The sequence below is a fragment of the Acomys russatus genome, chromosome 13 (genome assembly GCF_903995435.1).
Source record: "Acomys russatus chromosome 13, mAcoRus1.1, whole genome shotgun sequence".
NCBI lineage: Eukaryota > Metazoa > Chordata > Mammalia > Rodentia > Muridae > Acomys > Acomys russatus.
Genome location: NC_067149.1, coordinates 647,038 through 668,545, shown reverse-complemented (window position 1 = coordinate 668,545; position 21,508 = coordinate 647,038). Strand labels below are relative to the sequence as shown.

At 48.9% G+C, this 21,508-nt stretch overlaps 1 protein-coding gene across 1 annotated transcript; it reads right to left on the bottom strand.

Moving 5' to 3' along the window:
- Window positions 1–8,021: 8,021 nt before the first annotated feature.
- On the bottom strand, window positions 8,022–20,422 carry Cd8b (CD8 subunit beta). The gene is made up of 5 exons (XM_051154645.1): window positions 20,380–20,422; window positions 16,894–17,241; window positions 13,598–13,687; window positions 9,522–9,611; window positions 8,022–8,062 (listed from the first exon to the last, which is right to left on the bottom strand). The coding sequence occupies exons 1-5, from the start codon at window positions 20,420–20,422 to the stop codon at window positions 8,022–8,024; spliced, it is 612 nt and encodes a 203-aa protein (XP_051010602.1).
- Between the last annotated feature and the right edge of the window lie 1,086 nt (window positions 20,423–21,508).

Below are 21,508 nucleotides of genomic sequence, written 5' to 3'. Positions count from 1 at the left end.
AGTCTTTGTTCTTGTCTCTGTTGGCCCCTATAGCACAAGGCAGATCACCAGGTATGGGGACAGAGAACCGATAAAAGGCCTTCCACACAGCCTGCTTGCCTACGGAAATCATTCTACTTCCGCGTGTCTGAATTTAAGCAGCAGTGTAGCTTCGGGGTGAGTGCTGGATGAAGGAGGGCCAACTCCGACTCCCCTTCTCTCTCTCTCTCGGTCAGGCTTGAAAGCAGACAGAGCGTTGTGATGGTTGACTTTCCCACTGTTTCCCAAGGGTGGGAGAAGCCTGTGGTAAGAGTGAGGGTGGAGCACAGGGGTCATGGCCTCAGCAGCCAGCTTGAAGCTCACAGGATGCTAGAGGTCCTGGGGAGGGGAGTGTTGGGGAAGGTGGGCCCCCACCCCAACCCACACCAGCTCAGTTCTTCCCCTCATAGCTTTACCCCCACCCAACCACAGAGACCTTCACAAAATCTCCTGTGAGAGACTCTTGTGACTTCTTGAAGCCAATTTATGCCTTCTGCCTCAGGTCATCCCGCTCTGTATTTTTTTTTTTTCCTGTTCATTTGTCCAGGGTTGATACTAAGAGGTAGCCAGTGTGACCTCCAGGCAGATTACTCTCAGAGTCATGAAGTGCTAGCCTTGAGTCAAAGCCCACCGTAAACGTCAGTTCAGGGCCGGGGTACACGCGCTCCATTGACAGCTGTGCCACTGAGCTTGTGTTCTTCCTATGATCACTAAGTTAGTGCCACCTATTCTGGGTAGATTGAGCATTTCCAGGTATCTGATGGTCTCGGAGAGCTGTGGGAAAGGCCGCATGGTGGGGGTGGGGCGCAGTCAGGAGGGGCATCCTCTGGCTCACTCAGTTCAGGAGAATCTGCTGTTGGGAGAGTAAAGACCTCTAAATGCTGTTTTATTTGGTTTCTTTGCTTAGTTTCATGCACCAAGGCTTAGGAACACTGTCCATAACAGGAAAACAAAAAATAAAAAACCTGTGGGTTTCTATAGGCTGTGGCCTTGCCTGGTGAAAAGGACACTGAGGAGTCTTCTTGCTAAGTGCCTGTGAGCAAAGCCCTGTTGCTAGCTTTATCTTTCCCGTGTTGTCCTCCTGAACCATGCAAAGGGAGAGCTGGGCAAGGAGGTGACCCCATAAGTGATCTAGTACCAAGATTGCCAAGGAAGAGAGCTCGGTCGCCCCTCAAGGAACAGCCTATCTCAAAGCAAAACAGTCAGGTATGGGTGGCATGCTCCTTTAAACAGTGCTTGGGAGGTGGAGGGTGGGGGACGGAGAGTTAGCAGTTCAGTGACCTTCGAGAGAACAGAGCAAGGTGTTGTCCTGGAATACAAGAGACCCAGTCTCAAAAGGACAATATATCAAAACAGCAGCAGCAGCAGTAGCAACAACAACAACAAAACACCTAAAAATTCAGATGTCATACACATGTCCTAGTAGCCCAGATTTTGAGAATACAGATTCAGATCTGCGTCCGTGCATTACATTATGGGATGATTCCAGGAAGCAATGACTCATGTCCTGAAGAGTGTCAGTGACAAGCTGAGGAGGGTTCCCAAGAAACTCGGAGGAAATCTCTTTGTCCTTTGTCACCTGGAGAGGCTTGTGACCCCAGGGCTGTTTCTCTCTTTCTCTTTGACTGGGTGATAGGTTCAGATTTGCTTCGGCAGCCCACGGGAGCTGGGGACTCTCTTTCTGAAAACATGCCGCCCACTTCCTAGAGGTGCAGAGGGGCTGCTGTGGTTGGGGGCACAATGAGTAAGGATGAAAGAGAGGGCTGGTGTGGGAGCCCTGTCTCCTCCTGTGGGTAGGCCTGGGCGGCAGGAGCCCCCTCTCCTCCAGTGGGTAGGCCTGGGGGGCCGGAGCCCCCTCTCTTGTGGATAGACCTGGCGGGCAGGGCACTTGCAGCTGCTTTTCTCTGAAGGAGACACCAGTGCCCTTTCTAGATGCTTCGACTTGCTCTTGTCACCCCAGAGCCACGCAGGGGCAGAGAGGGAGAGACTACTAACATTCTAGAACCCTGCTTACAGGGGGGTTTTGTTGGACAGCCAAAGCCATTTAGGCTGCAAAGGCGGGGCCTGCCATGCTGTGGCCACAGACACACTACAGTAATTTTTATGCTACACTTATGGAAGAATTGCTTGTATTTGAATATTGTAATTTTTTTTACAATAACAGTGGGTCTTTTCCTAAATTTGTCTCCACCACCATAAAATTAATATGTGAAAGCACAGGTCCACATGACAAACAGATCAAATACTCACTTCACTCATGTTTGCAGTGTTCTATACTTGGGGTTTTTATTTTCATTTCTTTATTTTGAGATAAGGCCTCAAATTTATTGTGCAGCCAAAGATGACCTTCCACCTCTGATACTCCTGCCTCGACCTCCTGAGTGCTGAGATTACAGGCGTGTGCCACTGCACAGGGTTTGTGAGGTGGAAGAGATTGAACCCAGAGCTTCGTGCATGCCAGATAAGCACTGTGCAGTCTGAGCTACCCAACTCTAGATTATGGTTCTACAAAGAAGAAATGGAAGGTCTCCAATGTTGTTGCCAGCAACATCTTAAAGTAAATTATTTTTTTAAAAAAGATTTTTATGTATATGATCTTTTGCCTACGTGAATATCTGTGACCTGTTTGCATACCTGGTGTTTGTAGAGGCCAGATGAGGGCATTGAATCCACTTGGAACTTGAGTTACAGATTGCTATGAGCCACCACTTAGAAGCTGAAATCTGAACCTGCGTCTTTTGGAAGAGCAGCCAGTGTTTGTGACCACTGAGCTATCTCTTGGAGTAAATTCTTTCCCCCACCCCCCCAACATAATTTTTTATTGATTCTTTGCAGAGTTCAAATCACACATTCCTATCACATTTGCATCGCAGCCCTTTCCTCTCTTTTCCTTCACCCTTATCACTTAATCCCAGCAGAAAAACAAAATAACCTCAAACAAAGCAAAACAAGTCTAATTTGTGTTGTCTGTATATCTACATACTCACTGGGGCGTGGTCAAACTCTCAGTGGGCTGCCCCCTAGGTGAAGCTGAGCTGTCCCCTCCGAATCCCACCTGCAAGTCACCCACTGTGGAGGGCGGCGCCCCAACATCCTAGCACAGTTTTGAAGAGTTTTCTCTTGGAGTAAATTCTTATAGGTTCTTTTCTATGTGGATAAAACAGAACTGTGCTTGGAGGCTTCTGTAGGTTATTAGGGGGGAAAATCCAATTTGTAGAACAGAGGGATGATATTTTCTTTTTCTTAAGTATTTTAAAATATATATACTTTGAGACAAGGGCATACCATGTGGCCCTGCTGGCCTTGAACTCACAGAGATCCACCGCTTTGTCTCCTGAGTGCTGGGATTAAAGGTGTCCAGCTAACACATTTCTTAGCAGTGGCATAAACACACTTATAAAGCTGGACCATAATTCATCTAACTAGTTCCTCATGCCCCATCCCAAGCCTCCATTTTTTTTTTTTTTTTACCATGCTGGGTGTTGGACCCAGAATTTTGAAATCATTTTTGTTGGGCCTTTGAGTGTTTCCACTTTTAGGCTACCAAACCGAACAACAAGGAACAATTCGATGTGTTTTTCTTTGTGCTTGGCATGTGGCCTGTTTAAAGTGAAGGCCGGGCCCGACATGGTAGCATAATGTATATATTAAAGACCTTTAGGCAGTAGTGACAGCTCCGTTCCCTCTCTGGTACAACAATCAGTGGCTCAGTGCAGACTTCCTCACCGCAGCCCCCAACCCTTGGCAGCTGAGTTAGCTTAGCAGCTGCCAGCTGCACAGCACACCACCAGCCCACTCCTGCCAGCCCAGCTCCACCTGAACTTGTAAACAAGCAAATACAATTGCAGAGACAGAAGCAAGGAGAGTCACAGCCTGAGGTGGGACGAGCGACCTTGAGGTGGGCTCTTCCTTCCGCTGTGGACCGGGTGGGTCTGAGCCTTCAGGGAGCAGAAGCTGTGCGCAGCCTGGGTCTCAGTCTTACTGTTTACGTACACATAGGTAATAAATAAAATACTTTAAAAATTGCCAAGTATGGGGTTCACGCCTTTAATCCCAGCACTTGGGAGCCAGAGGCAGGCAAAGCTCAGTAAGTTTGAAGCCAGCTTCATTTACATACTGAGTTTTAGGCAAGCCATAACTACATAGTGAAGCTCTGTCTCATAAATAAACAAACAAATAGAGAGATAGATGGATGGATTTAAAAAAGAAAAGAAAAGAAAACCCACTCTCCTTTTTACTAACAGACTGCGAAGCCCTTTAACGGCTAGGACAGACACCTGTTCTTTTCTATCAAAAGAGCTTCTAGGATCACTGTGGATGAAAGCGCTTGGGAGTGTGTGTGTGTGCGTGTGCGTGTGTGTGTGTGTGTGTGTGTGTGTGTGTGTGTGTATGGGCATGTATGTGTTGGCTCCAAGACAGCGAGACTGGTATTGTGAGTCCTGGGTTCTTCCTAACCTCTTTATCCACAATTTAAGTTATGGGCACATTATGTGGTCAAATCAGGGCTTTAGACATAAGATGAGAACACAGAAAATGAACTCACTCCCCCAACCTCTCCCCTGCTCCCCCCACCTTTCCCCCCTTCCTCCCTACTGCCCCCAACCCTCCCCCCACCGTGCTGTCGACTGAACCCAGGACCTTGCACTTTCAGGCGAGTGCTCTACACTCCCAAGCCTTGTTGCTTCTCTTTGACTAAAGTCAATAGTTTTGCTGTAGCAGGGCTATCCTTGGATGCCACAGAAACCACTTGTGTCTTTGACACAGGACTTTATTTTACAGACAAGACATTTTCCATAAAAAGGGCAGAGAGTAAGAGAAGAAACGTACACACCATGAGAGAGAAGTGAAGCTTAAGAAATTTCCAGTTAGGTGATGAAGCAGAGGTCTGCCTCATGACCCAGAGGAAGGCCTGAGAGACAAAGATGGCTGACAGCCGGGCGGCTGTTCGCAGGAAGTTTTGCTCATGCGCTGACGTCTCCTTTTGAGGGATGAGCAGTCTTCTCTGGGAAGACATGGGCTTTGCCTCCACAGTCTCTCCAATGAGACCCCAAAGTGCCGATAATGCTGCCCTACCAAGCAACTTACAAAGATGTGGGTGGAGGGCCACCATCCAGGGTCCAGTCCAAGAAGGGTACAAACCCCCTGGAGTGTCACGGTGGGAATTCTTGGTTCTTCGGCACACTGTGGGAGCGGCTCTGGATTCTGGGGCTTTCTCTGTGAGACTCCAGGTGAACAATCAAGTGGTTCCCCTGCCTGTGGTCCGCAGACAGGATTTGCAGCAGTTCAAAGCAGGCAGCTTGAGCAAGGGCGAGGGCTCTCCCCGGTGGTGTGTCCCCTCTCTCCTTAGTCCAGATCTTGCTTTTTACAGAGTGCTGTCGCTGTCCTTTTGCAGCAGGTTGTTGGTTTTGTGGGCGCTGATCACTTGTGAAATCTGGAAAGCAACAGCAAGTTGTAAGACTCTTATTTTCAGGCCAGTGACACTGCATTTCTTGTAGAGGAAGCAAATGGCAGACAGAAGACATAGTAGGGGCCCAGAGCTTTATGTTAGGATGCTTTTTTAGGGCCCATTTCTTTTTCTTTTTCTTCTCGAGACACAGTTTCTCTGTGTAGCCTTGTCTGTCCTGGACTCACTTTGTAGACCAGGCTGGTCTTGAACTAACAGAGATCCATCTGCCTTGGCTTCCCTGAGTGCTGGGATTATAGATGTGCGCCACTGTGCCCAGCTTTTAGGGCCCATTTCTATCATTTAAAAAATTAAAGGCAAAAAACAAAGCCAAGCCAAAACGCAAAAACCAATGAACTCCAAACTACAACAAAATAACATACACTCACAAAAAATAGCTCAAAGCCCCTCAAGTTTTGGCACCAGTAGGATGGCTCCGTGGGTAGGGTGCTTGCTCAGTCTGATGATCTGAGTTCAATAATCAGTACCAGTTGTTCTGACCTGCCACAATGCACATGCATATGCAAAATAAAGAAATTAGGGTTTGCTAACAGCTGATGTGTGAGGCCCGGGGCCTGTTGTGTCCATACCTGGACCATAACAACAAAACCAGAGAGGTTTTTAAAGGGTTCAAAGCCACAAACCAATTGAGCATGCTCAAGGGAGGACCAGGATTTCAACATGAGCTTAAGGCCAGCCTTTGAGATCTTGTCTCAAAAAACACGAACACAAAAATCCTCAAGTAAATAAACTTATAAACATTTTCTTTGAAGTACTTTCTTTTTGGTGTTTTGAAAGAGAATCTCATTACATATCCCTGGGTCTCGCTATGTGGACCAGGCTGGCCTCAAATTCACAGGAGATCTGCCTGTCTCTACCTCTGCCTCCCAAGTGCCCAGATTAAAGGTCTGCACTGTCAAGCCTGGCTAAATTATATATTTTTTTCTTTTTAAGAAAAACTGACTATGATCTTTTTTTTCTAAAAGATGTATTTATTTATTATATATACAGTGCTCTGTCTGCATGTATACCTCCAGGCCAGAAGTGTGCTTTAGATCACATTATAGAAGGTTGTGAGCCACCATGTTGTTGAAGCAGACAGTGCTCTTAACCCCTGAGCCATTTCTCCAAACCTGGCTATGATCTTGAACTTCTGATCCTTTTTCCTCACCTCTCCACCTTGCCAATCAACACATCTTATAAGTAAAAAAAATCTTATAAGTAAAAACAGATCATAGATGTGAGCAGAGCTGCCCTATGCAAAGAGGAGGGCTCAGGACTTCCCGCCCCCGCCCCCTCCCCCCGCCACATATGCTGTGTGCTCTCTCTGCCTTACTGGTCCATAGAACTCCTGGGTACCAAATCTCAGGGCTCCGTCTCCAGGTGTCTTCAAAACTGTCATTGTCACGTCACAGGGGAACAGACAATAACCAGAGGACACGATGGGACAAATCATAGGGAGTGCCAGGGTTAGGCTGCCTCTCACAAAAGCCCACAAAGGGTAGGCTTTTTGCACAGAATTCTCTGGAAGTCTAGTTTTAGGTGCTCTAGGGTGGTATCCAATTCCTGTCCACAAAGTAGAATCTGCTGCTCGCCATCCAAACTAGAATTGCCATTTGCCTATAAAATACAGCTGATGGAGCTGACGAGATGGCTCAGTGGGTCAAGATGCTTGCAGTCAATTCAGATCTAGACCTGTCTCTCCCTTGAGCACAAGGCTCTATTGTCCTTTTTCATTTGGAGACATGGCCTTTAGTGTGTGTGTGTGTGTGTGTGTGTGTGTGTGTGTGTGTGTGTTCTAAGGATCTAACTGATATGTATGGCAGGCAGATGGGAAACACCCTCTGTGCTGAAAAGGAAAAAGCATCAAATCCAAGGGCTGGGCATGTGGCTCCGTCGTTAGAGCTCTCCCCTGTGTGCACCAAGGCCCGAGCTTGATCTCAGCACTCACACAGCAGGCATGGAGGTCCATGCATGTAGCCCCAGCATGCAGGAGGTAGAGGTAGGAGGACCAGGAGTTAAAGGTCAGCCTTGGCAAAGAGCAAGCTGGAGACCAGTGGGGAGGCCCAGTCTCCAACCAACAGCAACAAATCAGATTTAAGAACCTTGTCCGAGCCTGGGGACACCTGCAGCCTCTGTCTTGTACAAGCCTCTGGCTCTTTCTAAGAACTGAAAGATGGAGTGGACTGACCTTTTTCTCATCTATTTAAAAATGTATATAGCTGGTTAGTTATTTCTGAGATATGGTCCATAGCCTAGGCTGGCCTGTACTCACTAAGTAGCTGAAGAAGACTTTCAACTTCATTTCTTTTTTTATACAGGGTCTCACTATGTAGGCCAGGCTAGCCTCACAGAGATCTGCCAGCCAGCTTCTGCCTCCTGAGTATTGGGACTAATGATGGGCACCACCACACCCTCTGACTTTGAACTTCTAATTCGCCTCCTAGTGCTGGGATCACGGGAATAAACCACAATACTTGGTTTACACGGTGCTGGAGATTGTTAGGCCAACACGCTGCCAAGTCATCCACACCCTCAGGCCCCGTTTGGAGAACAGCACTTACTGTTTCATGAAGCGAATTCGGGCTTTCCTCCGAAGGCCTGGAAGAGCACAGCAGGAAGAGGCAAGTCAGCGCTGGTTGCCAGTCACCAGCATCAAGACTCGGAGCCCGAGAGGAAGACAGCAGGGTTAGCCAGCACCCATGACTTCATCTGGGGTGCTAGGGTGGGTCCCAAGTCCTTCACATTTCACACTTCTGTTGTTGTTTGCTTATGTATGTTTAAAATATTTTAATTCATTCATTCATCCCACATTTTAGCAACCTCATGCTTGCTACTAGATTCTCTTACCATGATATAATCTCGTGCGTGGAAGCTCATGAGGCTCAGAGCACGTGAGTTGTCCAGTAACTTGCCAAAAGCCGTGTAGCCAGTACTAGAGTTTCGTTTTAGTTTTAGTTTTTGGTTTTTGGTTTTTTTGAGACAGGGTTTCTCTGTGTAGCCTTGGCTGTCCTGGACTTGCTCTGTAGACCAGGCTGGCCTCGAACTCACAGCGATCCACCTGCCTCTGCCTCCCAAGTGCTGGGATTAAAGGCCACCACACCCGGCCAGTGCCAGAGTTTTAATGCAGTTCCTCTACTCCAGTTTGAACATTAAACAAGCTTTCCTGGAGAGAGGGGCCCTAGCACAGTGGTGGAACACAAGGTCTTAGGTTCAAATCTCAATAGTGCAAAACAAAGACCGTTGCCTTTGGCAGCAGACCGCACCAGAACTTAGAAGGCAACCAAAGCAGCTCACATGCACTCCTTCCAGGATGCAGGGAAGAAAGAGGAGTGCATTGTGTTAACTCCCACAGGATGCTTTTATTTGCTTTTGGAACAGGGTCTTAGGTAGCCCAGGTTGGCCTCAAACCTCAAATTCACTATGTAGCCAAGGCTGGCCTTCTACCTTTACCTCCTAAGTACTGGGATTTCAGGTGTGTGCACCAGGCTCAGCCAGACTACTGGGATTCTTAGAACAGATACACAGACTTGTGTGTGAGAACAGCAGTGCACCAAAGCATTCCTGCCCTCAGCTGCAGCTCTCTGGGGAGGGGGCTTGCAGCTGTCCGAAATCCAAAGGAATCTGCAGCCTGGGAAAGTTAAGAGCCACTGATCTGGTTGGTGTCCCAGCTGCTCCCTTCTTCTCTTTATAGATGCCCTGGGAGGAAAGGTGAGGCGCTCAAGGTGGCAGAAGTGAGTGAGCAGGGCTATCCCCAGTGTCTGCCGAGCCTGGGGAACAGAGGGACCTAAGGGCATCAGGCTGGTGAGTCTCCCTGCAGTGCCACTGAGCGGGGGTGGGGGCGGTGGGGACTTCTAGGAACAGCATTTAAAGGCCACAGGTGAGCTCTTTTGGGTACAGGGCTCTCATCTCTACTGCCACAGGCCCCCATGTACCCAGCGCACGGGGCCTGAGGACATTTACAGATGGCAGCCCTGCTAGGTAGACAGTGTTCTACGCCACAGAGGCCAAGATCGCAGCGAAATGGGGGCCCTTCAATGTCCGGTAGGCATCGACTCACAGTGAAAGTGGATGGCCACACTCAGAGACACCAGCAGAACCAGGATGCCGGCCACCAGCAGGCTGAGGGTAATGAGACCACACCTTGGGCCTGAAAAAGACACACATGACACACACAGTTAACATTGATGCAGACATAGCAAGGAGCAGCCCCTCCTCCCAGAGGGTGTCACTGGTTGGTACGCTTATTTTTTGACACGGAGTCTCACTATGTGGCCCTCATTTTGTAGCCCTGGCTGTCCTAGAGCTCACTGAGATCTGTGTGACTCCCCTCCCAGGAGGCAGCCCCTCTGGTTGCATTTTTAGCACAATTCCTTCTGGTTTGTTTTTTAAATTCACTTAAATATAACTGAGGTACACATATATATTCATGTTATATCTATCTATGTATCTATGTATCTATCTATTTTTTCAAGACAGGTTTTCTCTGTGTAGCCTTGGATGTCCAGGCTGGCTTTGAACTCACAGAGATCCGGTCTGCCTCTGCCTCCCTGAGTGCTGGGATTACAGGCATTGCCACCATGCCTATATTTTTAAAATGTTAATAAAACTCAGGAGCTGCCTATGTTCAAAGAGACTAGACACATCTCATATCTAGTAATAAGATTTTACTATTCATTAAAAAAGGCCTTTATTTGAATATCACAAAATAGGTATATTTTCATCGTATTTTACACGCGGTTAGGATGTTCACAGACCAGCACTGATAATTTCACAATCTTTCCTTTTGCATCTAAACACACAGTTTTCACTGTTTATATGCATGTATGTGAGTGTGACACTGTGTATGTGTGTACATGAGTGTGGGTGTGGAGTCCAGAGGAGATGACGTGTCCTGCTCTGCCACTTTCTGCCCCAGTCCCTTGAGACAGTGTCTCTCACTAAAGCTGGCACAAGCTTGGAGACCAGCAAACCCCAGAGGTTCTCCTGTGTCTGCTCCACCCCCAAAGCTGGGTTGCCTCTTATGTGGGTGCTCGTGACTCAAACTCAGGGCCCCCTCATGTTTGTAGCAAGCACTCTAGCCTGAAAAGCCATCTCCCTAACTGATGCCTTAGGTTTTTTTGTTGTTGTTGTTGTTGTTGTTGCTGTTGTTGTTTTGTTTTGTTTTTTTGTTTTTCGATGTTAAAGATAAGGTTTCCTGTATTCCAGGCTGGTGTGTAATTCACTGTGGCTGAGGATGGTCTTGAACTTCTGGTTCTCCTGCCTTCGTGTGTCAAGTGCTGGGATTACACTTGTGGGCCACTATAACCGTTTATGCAGGGCTAGGGATTGAACCCAGGGGATCTGTGCATGCTACATCCCAGCCCCTTCGTCTTCTCCTTTTATAGTACAATGGATTATACTGTAGCCATTTCCCCCCCTGCAAATGCATCCCCCCCTTTAATCATGCCAGCACATCTTTGCCCAGCAGAGTCACAGGCAGTCTTGGGGATGCCCCTGGATTTAGCCCCCAGTGGGAATCTTGGACTGTTTCCTATGTGTTACTTTTTATAAACAGCCCCTCAGAGAACATTCTGTCACGTTTCTATACGCAGGTGTCTTCCTGAGGCAGAAGCTGAAAAAGGGGACTACAGATGTGGTCCGTTTTGGTTGTAGTAGGCTGCCAGATGCCTCCGCCCATGGTGCACCTTACTGGCCCATGTTGGTGGGGTTTCAGTTTTTGTCAGTCCATTGTGTCTTCATGGGAGAGAGAGGGAGAGTGACTTCACTCCAGTCTGGGGTCTGGGTGGGCTCTAGCTTATGTGCTTACATTAGCTACTCCCATGACTGTTCTTCCGTGAGCGAGGGATCTGTGCACTTGTCTAGTTCTTGTTTGCTATTTAAGCTGCAGTGCTCATATTTAATGTCCTAGGTCCTTTTCCAATGCTCTCAGATCAGCCCCACAGTTGATCTCCCTGAAGGGCTAAGGTGCAGAGCCAGGCATAGTACACAATAAAATGAAGTCACTCTGTCTTCCGTTTCATATTCAGTAAGACTTTACCTTTCTGTTCATGGGTTTAGGCTTTCTCTATCGGCTAGTGCTTTGATTTGTTTGAGACAGGGTCTCATTTGGCCCCAGCTGCCCTCCAATTTGTATCATAGCTGAGGATGACTTTACATTCCTGTTCCTCTTGCCTCAACCCCCCAGGTGCTGGGGTGACAGGCATAAAGCACCAAACCAAGCAGGTTCCAATTTTCTCTCCACAGTGACCTCGGGAGGCAGTCCCCTCCCCATCTCCTAGTCCCTAGGGGAGCACCTCCTGGTGGGGCCTTTGTATGCTGCAGTGAAGTCAAGCTGCACTGGGGAGCACCTCTGCTGGGGCCTTTGTGTGCTGCAGTGGGCAGCCCTGGACTGGTATTGTGGTTTACTCTCTGGGCAGTGGCAGATGTGGAACTTTCCGTTTGTCACCAGTAACTTTTGGGGGTTGAAGTCAGTATCTTTCCAGAAATACATTTGCACTAATGGCTTTAAAGGAAGTACACATGTGCCTACTCTAGCTGTGATGCCCGGTGCTCACTCATTCGCTTGTGTTAAGCCCTCTGTTAGACATCAAAGCTGGAAAAGAGTGAAGGGCTGGTCCTTTGGACTGTTTGTTGACAGCTTAATTGTGATATGATTTGCAAACCAGAAACTCCACCTGCTTAAGGTATATGATTTTGAGCAGGGTGTACATGCGTATAATCCCAGAACCTATGAGCCTAAGGTAGAGGGATTATGAATTTGAGATTAGTCTGGGTTAAACAATTCCAGGCATCTTGAATCTACACGGGAAAATCATGCCTCAGCGAAAACTTACAGCACACTTTGAGGGGTATGAAGCTATCACACCGTCTGACTCTGGGATATTTTGAGAGTTCCAGAAAAAGCAACTCTGTACTGCTTGAGACTTCCTCATTATTATGCCCAATGCCCTCCCTTTAGGCAGCTGTTCATCTATGGTCAAGACAGGGTTCACTATGTAGCCCTGGCTAGCCTGGGACTCGCTTTGTAGACCAGGCTGGCCTTGAACTCACAGAGATCTGCCTGTCTCTGCCTCTGACTGCTGGCATTAGAGGCGTGGGCTACCCTACCTGGCTAAAGTGTGTTGTTTGTTTGTTTTTTGCAACTGACCCTTTACTGTGAATTTTCAAGCTTCATCCACACTTAAGCATGTATCAGTTTTTTCTTTTTTGGCTGGTGGCGTTTGAGACAGGGCCTTATATAGCCCAGACTAGTTTCAAATGTGACATAATAATTGAGGATAACTTTGAACTCCTGATCCTCTTGCATCTATCTGCTAAATTCTGGGATTCCAAATGTGTGCCACCACCACCTTTCCCTCTCTCTCTCTCTGTTTTTCAAGATGGAGTTTCTCTGTGTAGCCTTGGCTGTCCTGGACTTCCTCTGTAGACCAGGTACACCACTGCGCCCCCTTCCCCCTGCCCCCCAATAGCTCAGGCTGACTTTGAACTTGAGATCTTCCCTCAGCTTCCTGAGTGTTTGGATTATAGGCATGAACTACCAGTATTTAATTCTTTTTTTTTTTTTTAACTTACATTTATTGGCTGGTTGAGTGAGTAGGCATATGGTGTGGGCATTTTAGTACCATTTAGCCATGGTACAACGTGCAGGGGTCAGTTTTCTCCTTCTACCATGTGAATCTCAGGGACTGAACACAATTAGGCTTGGCAGGAAGTGCCACTACTATCTGGACCATCTCTTTATGTGCCCTTGTAGTACTTGCCTCCTGTCTTGTTAGCCTGTGCGTCAGTTGGGGAACATCTGGGTTATGTCCACGTTTTTTGGCTATGGTGGATTGTGCTCCTGTGAGCACCTGTGTGCAGGGTTTGGGTAGATGTATTTTCCTTAAGTCTTATTCTGTGATGATTTGTGGGTGTGGTCTCATTTGACTGTGAGTTGCCGTCATACTCAGCACCCCTTTTACTGACATCAGTTTAGGGCTAGAGAAATAAGCTACAGAGGCAAGACTTGGCAAGTGTTTGTACAAGGGAGAGAGGAAGGAAGGAAGGAAGGAAGGCAAGAGAAAGAAGGAGAGGGACGAAGGGAAAGTGGAAAGCTGCCCCTTTTTTCCATAGGTACAACAATGGAAAACTTACCCTTCTGGGTCTTTGGGCTGGGGAGCGGGCACTGTTTCTTCTTGACAATAGTCTTCTTGCTGGTCGGGGCAGGTGTAGGAAGGACATCAACTATAGAGAGAAGCGAGACCCATATCTTAGCCAGGTAAGCAGCAGGACTGACAGGCAGACTGTGCCTTCCTTCATGGCACCGATGATCTCGTGATTGTTCCCTTGGCTGTCACAGGACTTCAGGCCACAGAGCACAAGAATTTACCTCTGATTTCTCAGTTCTCAGATGAGTGGAGAGCCTATGGGTGGGGATTAGCCGGGTGTCCTGGAGAAAGACTATGGCGCCACCAGACATGAGCAGAGCTGTGTGGCTACAGTTAATAGCTGTGCAGCTTGGGCTAAGTCCATGTGCTGTAGAGAAGATGACTTCTGCCAAGTGGTGCTGCACACCTTTAATCCCAGCACTCTGGAGGCAGAGGCAGGCAGATCTCTGACTTTGAAGCCAGCTTGGTCTACAGAGCTAGTTCCAGGACTGCCAGGGCTATATAGAGAAACCTGTCTCAAAAAAAAAAAAAAAAAAAAAAAAAAAGGAAGATGACATCTACTTGTGAGAATTAAGAGAGCAGTGTGCCTAGCAAAGTATGCAGCAGGTGTGACTGTAATTGGCAGAAGACCTTGGGTTGCCTGTGCTTAGCCCATCTGGGTGTGGTGGCACACACCTTTAATCCCAACACTCTGGGAGACAGAGGCGGGTGGATCTCTCTGAGTCCAAGGAGGCTCACCTCATCTACATGAGTTCCCGGACAGCCAGGATTGTGTGGAGAAACCCTGTCTGAAAAAACAAAAGAAAAAAGATCCCTCGGTCCTTTAGTATGACCAATCTCTAAGCCTCCTTGCAAATCCCTAAGGCAGTGGAGCGAGCCCACAGGAAGGAGATGCTCGGCCCCTCCTCCAGGAGCAATACCAGTTGAGAGACTCAGTAAGTGGTCTGGGTCCTTCTCCTTTTCCTGGAGTAGGAGTAGGAGAAGACAGTGGGGATGATGCACTGAGCAGGGAGACTCTGAGACCGTCTACCCTTTGCCTTTGTTGGCCAATGAAACGGGTCTCCTGCATACTTATTTCAGCACAGCAGTAGGAGAGGGGCTATAAAAACAAACAGGTGGACAAACAAAAAACTATTTCCTACGCCACCCATGACAGAACATTAACCACATTAGGTCACTGCAAGTCTTTTGACCCTTGGCACCAAGGAGCTTTTGTAAAGTGACAGCCGATAGCAGTGACAAGGTCTGAGAGTCTGGACCTGCTGGGTGCTACCTTCTTTAAATGCTCATAGCCCCTAAACTAAGTCCATTTGCTTCATCTTACAAGCAATGAAGCACGGGGTCTCTCAGCTACTTAGCCTGGGAGGGAGCCAGCTGTAGCCTCCAGTGCCTTGGTTAGGAGCAGCAGCCTGGTCTGAGTCAGGGAGTTTGAACTCACTCACTCTCTCTCTCTCTCTCTCTCTCTCTCTCTCTCTCTCTCTCTCTCCCCCCCCCCCCCCCCCCACCCCTTCCTCTCAATCTCTCTCTCTCTCTCTCTCTCTCTCTCTGCGCTCTCTCTCTCAATATCTCTCCCTCTCCCTTCTCTCTCTCTCTCCTCTCTCTTCCTCTCTCGGGTCCAAGTGCTCTCGCTCGGGCTCCTCTCTCTCTGCTTCTCCCTCCGTCTCTCTCCTCTCCGTCTCCGCTCTCCTCGCAAGATCCCTCTCTCCAGATATCTCTCCTATCGTTCTCTCTCCTCGCTCTCTCTCTCTCTCTCTCTCTCTCTCTCTCTCTCTCTCTGTCAGAGGGACAGATCCTTGGAACCCAACATGTGCTTGAGGGCCTGGACAAGACCTGTGTTCCCCCACCACTCAATACACTACTCAAATTTCTCTTCTAAAGCACTGGGACTTTTCAGCCACGCAGGTAGCTCAGGCTCCAGTGTCCTGTCACTGGGGAGATTGTATCCAGGAACGAACTTTGGGAAGACACAGCTGTTGCTGGGCTGTTGGACAGTACACAGGACTTGGAAATAAGGCAGCTAGGATAGGTAGAGATGGAAAATTACCAGCCACCTTCTCAGACCCTGAAGTGCTGGGAAAACATGGGACTCGTAGAAACAAAAGCAAAAACAAGCAACAACAACAAAAAACAAGACAAACAAACAATGAAATAACAAACATAGCCCCCCAACCCCACAGAATTCCATGTTTCAGAATACAAATCAATAAACTTCCTTGCTAGAGAGGCCATGGAGACCTTGCTCTGTTTTTGTTGTCTCTGTTGTTTTTCTATAACTCTGGCACTATCCCCAGTTGTGTCTGTGCCTCCTTAGGCTGAGGGCCCTAACTTCTGAGGATGCCTGGGGTACCTTTGTGCCTTTCAGGCCCCAGCTGAATAGAAAACAAAACAGTGAGAGGCCCAGTCCTGGGTTGAGCTGGAGAAAGCTACAGCCAACCACTGGCCTGAGAGAACACACAGTGACCCCTTTCCACCGCAAGAAATGAATTCTTGCTCCCGGTGTGGCTAGTCTGAACACAGATATGCTGTATGCATATCAAATGCCATGTACACAAATAGGTCAACTGTTGGAGTGCTAACACTGCTTTGATAAATTGGGCTCAATAAAATGCACTTATTTCATCTCATTTAGATGATTCTTAGAAAATGGAAAACCATCTCTATGGTTTGCCATGGACTTCTGCATATGGTCATTTGATTTGTGAAGCTGCAGCTTCGGAGAAGTAGAGGCGGGGCCAGCACCTGCCTTGTAACAGATACGAAAACTGAGGCCTTGGGAGGGGAAGGCAGGGATGGATCGATAGCCTGGCCAGGCCTGGGGTCCAGATTCTTTACTCATTGAAGCCCCAAGCATGGATTTGATCAATAGAACTCGGCAAAGAGTGCTGAGGACAACTGCTTCTCTGTCACCTCAGAAATGCTCTAAGTGTGTGTGTGTGCCCAGGCAGTGAGAGTCTGTACGTACATGCAGGGTTCCTGAGACTGCTGACATTGTCTTCACCAGAATCGTAAGCACTTACCTATCATTTCTCATCTCATCTAATTCCCATCCATAGAGGGAATAGAATGTCCCATCCTCTGGGCGGTTAGCAACATTAAGGGACACAGCTGTATGCAACCTTCAAAGGTGCTTTGGCTTGGGTAACTCTCAATGTGTATGTTCTTAGTCTTAGCAGTGGTGTCATTAGTCATGGCTGCAGATTGAGACTTAGAGCGTGTGTGTGTGCGCGCGTGCGCGTGAACACATGTGCGTGTCCTCTTTTGTAGCCTTGACAATATTCTTACCCACTTGCAGCTCAGTCGCTGTCCCGAAGATCAGCTGGGGGCTCCCAACCATCATGCAGAAGTAGAAGCCACTGTCCTCCGGCTTCACATTCGTGAGATTGAGAAAGTACCGGGTTGAATCCGAAAACACAATTATATTCTTCTTCATCTTTTTACCAGGTATATTACCGGGATTACAGGAAGCCAGGAACTCATAGCTCTTGGCCTTGGCGGCGTTCTCGTACTGTCTCAGCCAGTAGATTGTGGTCTTAGAGGAGGTTCTAGCCTCACAGGTCACTTTTGCTGTTCCATTGGTTAGGACCGTCACGGACGGAGGGGTCTGAAGGAGGGCAGAGCTGCTGCAGAGAGCTACAAGGAACCAGAAGAGACAAACCAGGCTTTTACTATGCACATGTGACCTCAGCACTCTGGGTGGGAGTACAGGATCAGAACTTTAAGTTTGGTTCTCACATAGTGAGTTCAAGGCCAGCCTGAGCTACAAGGGAACTTATCTTAAAGGGGGGTGGGGAAGGAGGGGAGGAGTTTGTGAGATAGCACAACAGGTAAAGGTGTTTACCACCAAGCCTGGCCTCCTGAGTTCAAACCCTAAAAACTAGAAAGCAGAAGCCATTAGCACACTTTTCCTGTGCTTAGTAGTGGGGCCTCGGGATCAGAGTGAGTTTGTGGCAAATTGTTGGAAGAATCTGCCTGGTGCAAGAGCCAGGGCATGAACAGCAGTCAGTGACTTTTGGACTTACAGACATTGATTGCAAGGCAGGTGCTCCCGGCTGAGCTTACCTTTACCGTAGCCATTGGTTGACCACTTATTTCTGTTTGTGGCCCTTTGCATAAGTTACCTTAGCCACGTTTCAAACTGGCTCCAGGACTTTTATCATCATCATCATCATCATCATCAACATCATCATCATCATCATCAACATCATCATCAACATCATCATCATCATCATCAACATCATCATTATCATCATCATCATCATCATCATCATCAACATCATCATCATCATCATCATCATTATCATTATTGCTGTTGTTGTTTTTTCCAGACAGGGTTTCTCTGTGTAACAGCTCTGGCCGTCCTGGACTTACTTTAAAGACCAGGCTGGCTTAGAATTTACAGAGATCTGCCTGCCTCTGCCTCCCAAGAGCTAGGATTAAAGGTGTGCGCCACCATCACTCGGCTTGTTTTGTTTTTGTTTTTGTTTCTGTTTTTTGAGAAGAGGTTTCTCTGTGTAGCCTTGGCTGTCCTGGACTCGCTTTGTAGATGAGGATGGCTTCAAACTCACAGAGATCTGCCTGTCTCTACCTTCCCGAGTGTTGGGATTACAGGTGTCGCCACCGCGCCCAGCTGGCTCCAGGATTTTCACCCCCTTACACGAATGAAAAAACACTGGCATGAAGCTAACTTGTTTGGAGTCTCACTGGATTCAAATCCAAAGCTATTACAGAAGCAAGACTGGGGCTTCCTTTTGTCTGAGATGAGGAGTCGCAGACACGGCCACTCACACCTCACACAGCCTTTGCCCTGCAGCAGCTGTGGGACCTCAGAGGTCACCACATTAGCGGTCTCCTGTGGAAGAAGAGCAGCTAGGCTTGGCAATACTGTCCTGCTCGGCGCCGAGGGTTGGAAAGAAAAAGAAGGAAGACAGGATTGGTGGTGCACACGTAGAATCCTAACACTTCAGAAGTTGAGGCAGGAGGATTGCTTTGAGTTTGAGGCTTCCTTGTGCTACATAGTGAATTCCAGGAGGAAAAAAAAAGAAGCGAAACCATATGTGAGTGGCGAAGCTCACACAGGTAAATTCTGCCAGCGAGTCCAACAGTCTCCGGGATGTTCTAGGCACGAAGTGAGGTGGTGTGGGGGCTCAGAATATGTTCCTTTTACACCCTAGACCATGTGGGTTCCAACAAACCCAGGTTGATCCAGAAAGCCTTCCCCTCCCCCTTTGGCTTGGAGCAGAGGACCACTCTGGAGACTACGGCCAAGATATAACACAGAGGCCAGGCCTGGCTGAGCAGAGGCTGGAGGATGTGTGAGATCCCTGCCTGTAACTGTGGCTCAGGCCTTCCGGGCCCATCACGGCCTTCGCTAGGACGGATGTGATTAACTGGTCCTGAATCCGCCCTCAGACCACTCTGAGCTTCTTCTGCCTGCATTGAGAGACTGACTATTCCCCTATGGTTCAAGGTGCTGCCATATCCCTCCTTCCTCCCCCCCCCCCAACCTCCCCAAGCCCCTGCTGCCCCGAGGATCAGGCTACCATCTCTGTGCCATGGCAGCCATTTTTATTGTTTTAGGTCACTGGGCAAGCTAATATGAAGTAACGACATCGGTATTTATTTCAGTGCGGCAGGCACAGTGAGCCTGTTTTCTGATTTAATTCTCACTAAATCCTTTGGGGAGAGACTCGTTTTACCCAGGAGCTATCACAGCTCAAGGAAGGTCTCCTCAAGGTCACACAGTCTGCGTGAAGTGGACTCACACGCAATGGGGTCATAGGACTTGGGTGAATGAGCGCAGAGCCACCGAACCAAGGGGGCCCTGCACGCAAAGTGGGGCCACAAATATGCAGATGGCGGGAGCCTTTCTGAAAAGCACAGAGGACACCTACGGCCAGGCTTCTAGTTACACACGGTCTCATTCGATCTGTTTGGTAGCCCAGGGTTCCATCTTCAGAGGGACTTGGCACTTCTACAATGACCAGCAGTAGCTTTAGTGGCTTGAAATAGCCTTGCCTCATTTCCATTTGTGATGTTGTTGAGCTAACCTGGTCAGAGGTAGGAGCTGGCGTGCCCTGTCTCCCTCAGTAGTGTGACCAGTTTGGGGCTTTCTTTACGGTGCCAGGCCAGTGGAAATTTGAGGAGTTTTCCTCTGAAAAGCAACCTCAATTGCTTTCATCTGATCGCAATGACAGTCCCTAGGCCACACTTCTGTGCTAGCCCCAATATCTCATCGGCAGAGCTGCTTCTCGGGGGAGCCGTGCTGCGCGGGACCTGACTCCAGGCGCTCTGGAGAGCGAGGCAGTTATCGTCACGACCCTGCCGTAGTTGTCCCTGAGCCAGCTACAGCAGTGTTTGTCCAATTTGCCAGAAGCACTTCTCCGGAAGTAATAAGAGTATGTCTATAGACCCTCGCCTGAGCCAGGTGGCTTCTGGGAACTTCGTGGGGGCACATCCCTGTGGGCACTCTGAACAACTATGTTCCCCCTTCAGTTTTGGATTTCTCGGCCCCCTTTTCTTTCTTTATCCTTTCCTCCCTCCTATTCTAGTTCAGGCCTCGGGAGAGAGGTGCCTTCTGCCCTAGGCGTCTCAGACCTCTCTGGGTTATTAGCCCATGACAGGAATCTCCTTTCCATTCTCCGGATCTGAAACTACCAGCCTCCCCTGTCCCCACAGGCCGGCTCAGGTCTGTTCCTCCTGTTGCTGAAACTGCCAGATCCACTCCCTTGCTCTGGTGCAGACCTATGCTAGCCCCATTCTGGGTCTTACCTGCCAGATTCACACTGAAAACCAGCCAGAGCCTTGGCTGCATCTCGGTGCTCTTGAGGACACCCGCTCCCCTCAGGGCTCCCCTCAGGGCTCCGGCAAATGAAAGGTGGGTTAGGAGCCAGTGCGGCAGGGAGGGTGGGGCATGCTGAGTGTGAGAGGTAGGGTGCTGATGGAGTAGGAGGGCGGGGTCACCAGGGCAGGGGGTGGAGTCATGGTGTGTGTGTGTGTGTGTGTGTGTGTGTGTGTGTGTGTGTGTGTGTGTGTGTGTGTACCCCACAGCCTTCATCCTCATCCTCTACAGCATCAAAGGCGTTGGCTTTTCAAAGAGCCCACCAGGACTCTGTTTTCTGGTCAGGAAGTGATAGTTCGCAGTCATGCCAGGCAGCTGCACCTGTGTGGTGCCCCTTTGTCCCTGGGGGAGGGCTCAGGACAGAACACTGAGTCACAGAGGTCAGCGTGCTCCAGGCCTCACAGCTGTGTGAAGCTGGGCCCTAATTCAGACACATCCTCACTTCATCTCTTTCTGAGCAATTGGAGGAGGGGTTTTTGAGGACACGCTCCATTGTGCTGGAGACAGAGGCTTTACATCTATGTGGCTCAGCAAGGAGAGCAGCTGTGGAGAACCTCCTTGTGTCAGGAGGGTTCAGCTGGCCTGGAGTGATGGAGATCCCTTCGAGGGAGGGAGGCAGGGACGGAGGAAAATTAAAAACAGAGGGATGAGACGCAAGCTGGAACATTGCTGAGGGCCTCAGACCTTGCCTGAAAGTGAGGCAAAGTCAACTTAGACCTAGAATCCTAAGGGCTGGGGTGTGTGTGAGTGTCTGCAGGTCTCCCTTCCCCTGCCCTACCTTACAGTGCTGCCCCGGGACCTCCCTGCCCCCCCAACCCCGGTTTCTTTATCAGTTTTGAAATCAAAGTCCCATCAAGAACCCTTGAAGAACAGGGAGACCTGGCTTGGCCTGAGGAGGTTGGCAGAGGTGAGTTGGAGGAGGGCTGTACAGGGAAGCTGGACCCTTGGCGACCTGTCTGCTGGGGAGGGGAGGCTGGGAATGGCTGTGAGGAGAGAGAGAAGGGCGCAGGGGTCAGCGAGCACCAGCCAGGCAGGCCTGGAGCCATGCACTTTGAGACC